Source organism: Protobothrops mucrosquamatus, unplaced genomic scaffold (assembly GCF_001527695.2).
Source record: "Protobothrops mucrosquamatus isolate PMUCROS unplaced genomic scaffold, P.Mucros_1.0 scaffold9561, whole genome shotgun sequence".
Classification (NCBI taxonomy): Eukaryota; Metazoa; Chordata; class Lepidosauria; order Squamata; family Viperidae; genus Protobothrops; species Protobothrops mucrosquamatus.
Window position 1 is genome coordinate 9,300 of NW_015395350.1, and position 10,162 is coordinate 19,461.

At 46.0% G+C, this 10,162-nt stretch overlaps 1 protein-coding gene across 1 annotated transcript in view; it reads right to left on the reverse strand.

Annotated features, from left to right (window-relative positions):
- Positions 1-8,969, reverse strand: part of LOC107301014 (NADH dehydrogenase [ubiquinone] iron-sulfur protein 2, mitochondrial-like) — a gene marked incomplete at its 3' end in the record, with an annotated part of 17,012 nt that extends 8,043 nt beyond the window's left edge. The window contains exons 1-13 of the mRNA XM_015830285.1: positions 8,872-8,969; positions 8,111-8,214; positions 7,675-7,862; positions 6,902-7,022; positions 5,969-6,081; positions 5,697-5,771; positions 5,352-5,429; positions 4,460-4,545; positions 3,732-3,851; positions 2,499-2,628; positions 1,134-1,229; positions 641-724; positions 100-157 (exon numbers count right to left, since the gene is read on the reverse strand). Coding sequence (XP_015685771.1) covers positions 100-157; positions 641-724; positions 1,134-1,229; positions 2,499-2,628; positions 3,732-3,851; positions 4,460-4,545; positions 5,352-5,429; positions 5,697-5,771; positions 5,969-6,081; positions 6,902-7,022; positions 7,675-7,862; positions 8,111-8,214; positions 8,872-8,957 — 1,339 coding nt within the window. The remainder of the gene's footprint in view (positions 1-99; positions 158-640; positions 725-1,133; positions 1,230-2,498; positions 2,629-3,731; positions 3,852-4,459; positions 4,546-5,351; positions 5,430-5,696; positions 5,772-5,968; positions 6,082-6,901; positions 7,023-7,674; positions 7,863-8,110; positions 8,215-8,871) is intronic.
- Between the last annotated feature and the right edge of the window lie 1,193 nt (positions 8,970-10,162).

Consider the following 10,162-nt stretch of genomic DNA (forward strand, 5'->3'; position numbering starts at 1 on the left):
AGCTGCCCGGCCCTATCTGAAGTTGGCCAGCACCAAATCAAATCAACTGAATTAAATTGCTTTTCCCCAAGAAACAGGAGGAGAAACGCCGAGACTTACCGATGATGGCCACCACATCAGCAAGCATGTGACCCCTGGACATTTTATCCAAAGCGGCCTGGAAGAAGATTTTAGAGGAATGAATGCTGGTTAAAAAAAAAAAAAAAAACCCTTGGGGTTAGGGGGATGGCTACTCCGAGGCCAGACACTCTCCCTTGACCTCATGGAGGCGTAGACTATCAATCAATCAATCAATCAATCAGAATAGAGCTGGAAGGGACCTTGGAGGTCTTCTAGTCCAGCCCCCTGTTCATGCAGGAGAACCTATCCCATCTCAGACAAGTGACTGTCCAGTCTCTTCTTAAAAACCTCCAGTGATGGAGCGTCCACAAACTTCTGGTGGCAAGCTGTTCCACTGGCTAATTGTCCTCACTGTTAGGAAGCTTCTCCTTAATTCCAGGTTGCTTTTCTCCTTGATCAGTTTCCATCCATTATTTCTTCTCCTGGCTTCTGGTGATTTGCAGAATAGGTTGACCCCCCCCCCCCACCTTCTTTGTGGCAGCCCCTCAAATACTGGAATATTTCCACATTTCTCTCTTACCAAGTGTGCAAAGCCGGGCGCTTTGATCTTGCAGCGATAGGGACGGCTGCTCCCGTCAGAGACCAGGTAGACCCCAAATTCACCCTGCAGCAGAAGGAAATAAAGCCGAGGGACGAAGGATGTTAACTTCACTGAAATCCTCCAACAAGGAAAGAAAGCTGGAATCCAATTGAAAATGTTACCAGAAGCTACGTAAAATGGGTTTTTTTGGGCTTGCCAGAGGGGTTTTTATATTATCAAACATCTGTACATGGTTAAAAGGATGGATAACTCTTAGAAATAAAAGCTTGTTCTATTTGAAATCCTCAAACGGGGCTGGATCTTCGCTTGAAATCCTCAAACGGGGCTGGATCTTCGCTTGAAATCCTCAAACGGGGCTGGATCTTCGCTTGGAGGGCGTCCCCCTTATTGGGGAGACTTTTTTTGGGGGGGGTCTGTGCCTAGGATTCACGCCGCTTTTACCAAAAGTGTTGTAAATAAATTCAGTATTTACCTTTGGAGCCTCAATGGCGGTGTAAGTGGCCCCGGGGGGCACTTGATAGCCCTCGGTGTAAAGTTTGAAGTGATGGATGAGCGCCTCCATGGAGGTCTAACGACAGGGACAAGAAAGGTTTAAGGTAACCTCCGGATGCCCTGCTCCTTCGTGGTTGAATGATGGTTAAGCCCAACAAGGGAGTGTCTTAAAAAAGGTCACACATCATGGCAAGCGGGCCGTGACGTTTATTAAAACGGAGACGTTTCGTTCCTCATGCAAGCAACATCTTTGGTCAAAATGAAAATTTTCGGTAGGCAAAGAGCCAACTCTTGCCATACAGACAGCAGGGTGATTTCTCCCCAAAGTGAAAAGCAAGGTGTACGTGAAGATTCAATCATCCAGGCTAAAAGTATCTAAAAAGATTAAACCCTGGCAACTGGACCAAAGTTTATTAAACCTGAGAGGGGCCTAACAAGAGAGGGATTTTAATGGGGTGCAGGAAAGACCTTGGGGCAAGGAGATGGGTAGAATAGAATGGAATAGAATAGAACAGAACAAAACAGAAAATAGGAAATAGAAGAATGGAATGGAATGGAATAGAATAGAGAAGAGAAAATAGAATAGAGAATAGAATAGAATGTAAAATAGAACAATAGAATAGAATAGAATAGAATAGAATAGAATAGAATAGAATAGAATAGAATAGAGTAGAATAGAATAGAGAATGCAGAATGGAAGGGAAGGGAAGGGAAGAATAGAATAGAACAAAACAGAAAATAGGGAATAGAATAGGGAATAGAATATAGAATAGAATGCAGAATAGGAGAATAGAATAGAATATAGAATAGAATGCAGAATAGGAGAATAGAATATAGAGAATATAGAATAGAATTAGAATACAGAGTATAGAGAATAGAATAGAATAATAGAATATAGAATAGAAGAATGGAATGGAATAGAATAGAGAAGAGAAAATAGAATAGAGACTAGAATAGAATGTAAAATAGAACAATAGAATAGAATAGAATAGAATAGTTGGAAGGGACCTTGGAGGTCTTCTAGTCCAACCCCACTGCTCAGGCAGGAAACCCTATACTGTTTCAGACAAGTGGCTGTCCTGTTTCTTCTTAAAAACCTCCAGTGATAGGAAGGAAGGAAGGAAGGAAGGAAGGAAGGAAGGAAGGAAGGAAGGAAGGAAGGAAGGAAGGAAGGAAGGATAGCAGAATAACAGAACAGAGTTGGAAGGGACCTTGGAGGCCTTCTAGTCCAACCCCCTGCTCGGGCAGGAAACCCTATCCCATTTCAGAACAAAGGGTTGCCCAGATAAGAGACAGCTGAGCCCGAGAGGAAGGAGGTCTTTTTTGGGAAGAGACTCGACCCTACCTTCATCTCCGCTCTCTTTGGAGGCGAGACTTTGGCGTCGTCCACTTTGATCTCCCCTTCCGGCATCTTGTTCAAGGCCTGCAAGATGATGCGCAGCGACTGGCGCATCTCCTCTATGCGGCAAAGGTACCTGCGGGGAGGAGGGGAGACAGGGGAGGGCTTCAGAGGGGCCACCAGGGACAGGAAGAACTTCGGGAAAGTCTACGGAGATTCCCCGCCCTCCAGGTCCTGGTTGTCCCAAAGGTGTTTTTTTTTCAGGAGGCCACTGGACTTCCTTGTTTTTTTTTCTTTGAAGACGTTTCGCTCCCCATCCAAGAAGCTTCTTCAGGTTCTGACCAAATGGTGGGGAAGGGAAGGATTTATACTCCTTGCAGACTGCTGGTCATTTGCCTTCTTTTGGAGGGTCGTTGAGGCCACTTGGAGGTTTCTCTTTGTCCTCGGAGTCAGTTGAGCAGTGCAAATGGGTGTGGAACACAATCCTTTCAGCCGTTCCAAGAAGGATCCACACCCATTTGCACCCCTCAGGACACAGACAAACCTCCAAGTGGCCTCAATGACCCTCCAAAAGAATGCAAATGACCAGCGGTCTGCAAGGAGTATAAATCCTTCTCATGCAGGAAGCTTCTCCAGCTCTGACTGGGATGGTGGGGAATGGAAGGATTTATACTTGCAGACCGCTGGTCGTTTGCATCCTTTCAGAGGGTCGTTGAGGCCACTTGGAGGTTTACCTGTGTCCTCAGGGTCACCTGACTGGTGCAAATGGGTGTGGAACACAATCCTTTCAGCAGTTCCAAGAAGGCTCCCCACCCATTTGCACCACTCAGGACACAGACAAAGCTCTGAGTGGCCTCAACGACTCTCTAAAAGAATGCAAATGACCAGCGGTCTGCAAGGAGCATAAATCCTTTTCATCCAGGAAGCAACTCTGACTAGATGGTGGGGAGTGGAAGGATTTATACTCCTTGCAGACTGCTGGTCATTTGCCTTCCAGCTCTCTTCTATTCTAGCAAAAATAGAGTCTATTTTTGCTAGAATAGAAGAGAGCTGGAAGGCAAATGACCAGCAGTCTGCAAGGAGTATAAATCCTTCCACTCCCCACCATCTAGTGAGGACACAGATATACCTCCAAGTGGCCTCAACGCCTCTCTAAAAGAAGACAACTGACTGTCGTAAGTTGAGGACTAGCCGGGATAAGAGAGGGAGGGGCTGTGTCTCCCCAAACCGGAACCACACCTGTCGTAACAGTCTCCGTTTGATCCGATGGGCACGTCGAACTCCACCTGGTCGTAGACGTCGTACGGCTGGGTTTTGCGAAGATCCCACTGGATCCCTGACCCACGAAGCATCACACCGCTGGTGGTGGGGAAAACAAGAAGCCAATCAACAGCCTTTCGCCCCCGGGGAGGAGATCCCGGGATGAGGGGACACTTGGCAATGGAATGTGTCGGACGAGGGGAAGAGAGACGGCATAAGAGGCGGCCGAGCCCTCAGCTGTAGAACGGTTGGAGAAAGAGGACCAGAAGAAAAGTGACAGCGGGAGGTTTAGACTGGCAGGATTCAGTTAAGGAAGCCTTACGATACAGGCAGTCCCCGGCTTATGACTAGAGATGGACTTGGCTTGTTGGAAGGTCGCTAAAGGGGACCATGTGACTCCCCCCCCCGCTGGGGAAGCTGCAACCGTCCGAGTCAGTTGCCAAGCGTCCCAATTTTGATCACACAACCATGCTTCCTAAACGTGAAAACCGGTCGTAAGTCCTTTCCTTTGGTGTTGTCGTAGATTCGAATCGTCGCTAAATGAAGCGTGGTAAGTCAAGGGATGCCTGTATCTAAAGAATCTGTGCCTGTCTGCGTTTGAAGATGGAACTTCAGAAATGTTCTTTGCCGCAGTGAGCAGGCCATCCCGGAGAATCTGAGGCTACTCACCAGGAGGAAGGAAGGAAGGAAGGAAGCCAAAAACTTACCTGAAGCCACAATTGTGGGCATCTTCAGCCGAGATCACCCCAATATCGATGGTGCGGTTCCTCCAGATCCGGTTGTTGGTCAGCATCTGCACGGACAATCCTGGTTAGAGGATTCTTAACTCGGCCAGAAAAGGGAGAAAAAGGGAGCCAGCTTTTCGTCTTCAAAGGTGACGCCCCACGACATCCTGAGCTGAGTCCCCTAAAATCAAATGGGTCTTCTCCTCACCCCCCTTCCCCCTCCATCACCATCAAAATGGAAGTTTTTAAGAAGAGACTGGACAGCCGTTTGAAATGGTACAGGGTTTCCTGCCTGAGCAGGGGGTTGGACTAGAGGACCTCCAAGGTCCCTTCCAACTTTATTATTATTATTATTATTATTATTATTATCATTTACTCATTAAACATGAACCTCAGTCAACTGAACATTCAAATTGGCTGGCGCTGATGGTTGACACGGGTTGTTGTTGTTATTATTATTATTATTATTATAAAATCTCCCCCATTATTATTATTATTATTATTATTATTATTATTATTATTATCTTTTACTCATTAAACATGAACCTCAGTCAACTGAACATTCAAATTGGCTGGCGCTGATGGTTGACACGGGTTGTTGTTGTTATTATTATTATTATTATTATAAAATCTCCCCCCATTATTATTATTATTATTATTATTATTATTATTATTATTATTATTATTATTATTATTATTATTATTATTATTATTATCTTTTACTCATTAAACATGAACCTCAGTCAACTGAACATTCAAATTGGCTGGCGCTGATGGTTGACACGGGTTGTTGTTGTTGTTGTTGTTATTATTATTATTATTATTATCAGTATAAAATCTCCCCCCCCCCCAAGGTCTGCCGAAGCAGCCTCACCTCCTCCACCTCGTCGACCCGGACGGAGAAATTCTTCACAAATTCGTAAATGTCGTCCATCAATCCCAGCGGCATATCCTGAAGGGTCAGAGAAAGCAACCCAGGTGGTCCTTGATGGACAGCCACGAATGAACCCCAAATGTCTCTTGCTTAGCCAGGCCTTTGTTGGCCATTTTAAGAGGGGTGGGCTTCGAGTCCCAGCCCGTTGTAAAGCTGCCAAGTTGGGAAAACCCCTGATCACCACCACCCTCGTCGTCGTCATCATCAAAGTTACACTTCGAAGGCAGCAAGCCGTGGTTTGCAAACTCAGCCTTGCGTTCTTCACCTCCCCGGTTCCTTCCTTACCTGATGGACGCCTCCAGGCCGGACGTAAGCAGCGTGCATCCGCGCTCCGGACACCCGCTCGTAGAATTCAAACATCTGCCGAGAGATGTAGGGTTAGCGGGCTGGCGGACAGCCCGTTAACGTTGCTTCTCCCTTGCTGGGCGCTTCCTGGCTTCTACTTAACGGAGGCCGGATCCAGCCGTCCAGCCTATTGGATCTCACAGGGGCCCGTAAAGTAGATTCAGGAACTGCTCCCAGCAGATTTGAGGGGGGGGTCTCTTGGGTGGATTTACCTTTTCTCTCTCTTCAAACATCCAGAAGAAGGGGGTCATGGCCCCAACGTCCAGCGCGTGGGTGGTGATGGCCATGATGTGGTTCAGCAGCCGTGTGATTTCCCCAAAGAGAACTAGGATGCAAAAACCAGGGTTAGGCTCTTTAAAAAAAAAAAAAACCCTCTTAGCATTATCCCCTGGTTATGCTTTAATCAATTTAGTTGGGTTTCCTTTTCAAAAATTACTAGTTACTGTGCTATGCCATGCCTAAGGATTTGGCTGCTGCTATTTATTTCCTACCAATTCTTCCTCCGAATAAGCCAGGATCAGAACCCAAGAAAGGGACTCTTAAGAAGCTACCTTTAAACTAGGTTTCGCTGCTAATAGGCACCACCCCTGCAAGCTTGGAATAATAAATATAGGTAGAAACTTCCTGACAGTTAGAACAATTAACCAGTGGAACAACCTGCCTCCAGAAGTGGTGAATGCTCCAACACTGGAAGTTCTTAAAGAAGAGACTGGACAGCCATTTCTCTGAAATGGTATAGGGTTTCCTACCTGAGCAGGGGGTTGGACTAGATGACCTCCAAGGTCCCTTCCAACTTTATAATAATTATTATTACTATTACTGCTACTACTACTACTACTACTACTACTATTATTATTATTATTATTATTATTATTATTATTATTATTATTTTATTGTTATTGTTACTGTTATTATTATTGTTGTTATTAATCCTCAACTTATGACCATCCATTCAAACTGACAAAAATGGTCCTCTGGCTTACGACCATTCATAGCATCCTCTCAGTTGCAGGATTAAAATTTGGGTTTTTGGCAACCGGATGTGCCTTGATGGCAACTGCAGGCTTGCAGGGTCTTCTGACCTCCACTTAGGATCCCTCCCCCTGGGACTATTAAATGGAATAAATGTCAAATATTTAAATCACCTCGTATCCATTGAGCTCTTACGGGCGGTTGGATATTCAGGAGTTTCTCCACAGCCAGCGAGTACGCCTGCTCGTTGCACATCATGGAGACGTAATCCAGCCGGTCAAAATAGGGCAAGGCCTGAGACAGAAAAATAATGTTTTTTTTTTTTTTAAAGTAATGGGATTTCGTCAAGTTTTCAAGACTGTGACGGAAGCTCTAATCCATAAAACCGAGTTCCAGTGCATAAACTCATCTGTATTTTGTTTTTGTTTTTTTGTTTTTTATGCAACCCCCCCCCCCCCGCTGTAGTCTTATCCAGCTTTGTTTTGTATTTGTATTTTTCTCCCCTTTGGGGGGGGGGGGAAGTGTGTATTGTAACGTTTTGAATAAAATAAAAACTTATTGTTCATTTTTTTTACCAAAAAAAAAAAAAAGGAATAAAATTGAGTTCCAGTCAAACTTGGGAGTCCGTTTGGGGTCTGGCCTCCCTTGAAGGGCTGTTGCTCAAAACCAGCCAGTTTTCTATCACTGCTTTGCCTCTTGATCAGGGATTCTGAGATTTTTTTTTTAAAACTACCAGGTTTGAATCTCCCTGCGGTGTATAGTGGATCCTGCACTGAAGAGGGGGGTTGGACTAAATGATCTCAAAAGTCCCTTCTGATGCTGGGTTTTAATTTATATCCAAAATGGAGCTGTAGCCTCTTGGGATAATTGCTCGGGCAGTTGAGAAACCACACCAGTGGCGTGAATGGAAAAGATATATAGGGCAGGTCCCTTATCCACTTCTTACCTGGAGGTAGGTCTTATATTCTATGAGTTTCTCCGTCCCCCGATGAAGCAAGCCGATGTGGGGGTCACACTTCCTCACGTTCTCCCCGTTCAGCACCATCACCAGGCGCAAGACCCCATGAGCGGCAGGATGTTGGGGTCCAAAGTTGAGAGTAATGTTGGCCATTCTCCCTACTATAGGATCCCTGTCTGGGGGAGCAAAGAGATCACAGATTACTTGAGAGATGAGACGGTGAGTTCTAGTCCTGCCTTAGGCATGAAAGCCAGCCGGATGACTTTGGGCCAATCATCAGGAGACTGTGAGTTCTAGTCCTGGCTTTCTAGGTAGGAAAGCCAGCTGGATGGAATCCTGGTTTGTTGGGACGTGAATGAAGACCCACAGCCGCTAAAGAAGTGGCTGTGTGTATGGTGACACAACCGCAAATGGAGACACTCACTATTCCACGGCGGAGGGACCCATTTTTCTGTCACTTTGCTGGGGTACATGACGGCGCCTTCAAGCTCCTTCATAAACTCGATATCTGGTTGCCATTGTTTTCCTCTGAAAGAAGGGAAGAAAGGAGAATGGCTGAAATGCTTCGCCCATCTTTGTGTAGCTGTTGCCCATCCTCTTCCTCACGGACACCAAGAGACCCCTTTTAAGCAGGGGTGTTCAAACTTGGCAACTTTTAAGACTTGCGGACTTCAACTTCCAGAATTCCTCAGCCAGCCATGGCTGGCTGAGGAATTCTGGGAGTTGAAGTCCGCAAGTCTTAAAAGTTGCCAAGTTTGAACACCCTTGCTTTTAAGTAGTGGGGCCTTTTGGGTGGCAGCTCCCTCCCCTTCCCCGTAACAAAAAACACCCTTTGCATCCAGCCAGGATTATGCCAAAACAGGGGAAGGGAGGCTTCACTTGCACTGAGGCCTCCCCCCAGCAACATTTCTCTAAAATCTAGCACTACTCTAACCATAAATGTGATGTCACGGGCTCCTATGCCTCTGAACACGTGCAGAGCGCCCTCCCCATCCTTTCTAACCGCCTTCCTAGCAAACCCTGGGAGAAAACCCCTCCCAGGTCCAATTGGGACCTCCATGAGGACTAGAAACCTGACGCATCTCTAGGAGGTTCAACCAGGCATCCTCTCCCGCGAAGGGAAGCCATTTCTTGCCAGATATAGGACTCCTTTCCTCCATCTCGGGTGGAAAAGGCGAGGATTACCTGCTGGGAGCGGCCCCCAGCGCCCTGCCGGGCAGCCACGGTCCTGAAGGTGCCCGCAGACGCCGCAAAGCCCTGAGCGCCGCCATCTTCCCACGCTGGACGTCAAAACACGCCAGCGCGCATGCGCCCGAGCCACACGCGACGCTTCGGCGCCGCCATGATTGCTGTGGGCGCCGCGGGAAAGCGTTCGTGCCTAGAAGCGGAAGTGACGCCATCGCCCGGAAGCGGAAGAGAAGCTGTTCGAGGCTGGAGGAGAAAAGGGTGACTTCTTCGCAAGATTGTCGGAACGAGTTTCGCGTGTCGGCCAGGCGGGAATTTAAGGTTAATTTTAATGTTGCAGTCTTGAGTAGAGTTGTCCATCTTCCTTTTGCAGGAGCCTCGTCCTTTTTTTTTTTTTTTGGCCCGCCACAACAGCCCTGCGAGGTAGGCCGGCCTGAGCCCAAAGTCTACCAGAGATAATCTTATATACTTGGACTTTATAGTGTGGCTGCAGACGCAAGGAATTTGTCTCTGGTACAGAAGCCCTCAATGCACTTGCAAAAATAAAATAATAATAATAATAATTATAAATAATACTAATACTAATACTAATAATAATAATAATAATAAAAAAAAATCTTTCTCTTCAGTCTGGCTCATTGATATTTCAATACCAGGTGATGCACGATTTGAAAAGAAACAGCTAGAAAAAATAAGGAACTATCGTGACTTCCAAATTGAAATTGAGTGATTATGGAGGAAGAAATCAATGATAGGAGTCATAGGAGCCCTTGGAGCAATAGCCAAAGGGCTGCCTAGATACATGGAAATTTTGAATTTATTAGAGCTGAATATTCTGATTTTGCAAAAAAAACAAACCACCTTACTCGGGGCTGCCTATATACTCAAACAGCTCTTAGGCCCTTGGTTAGGACTTGAACTGTTACATTTTTTCCAGTCCCAGACTGTGAATCAAAGATTAAATATAATATAATATAAATATCTGCCGATCCCATGTCCTTAGAAAGGACTCGAAAGAGCATTTGGCTGACTGGGTAATGTATAATAATAATAATAATAACAACAATAATAATAAAGTTGGAAGGGACCCTGGAGGTCATCTAGTCCAACCCCCTGCTCAGGCAGGTATGTGTACAGCCAATACAACGGAGAAATAAACATAATAAAAGGGATAAATAAGTTGATCCCCCTCCTCTTTGTGGCAGCCCCTCAAATACTGGAAGGCTGCTCTCATGCCCCCACCCCCCGCCCCCGGTCCTTCTTTTCTCTAGACTAGAACGTGTGCGTGGTT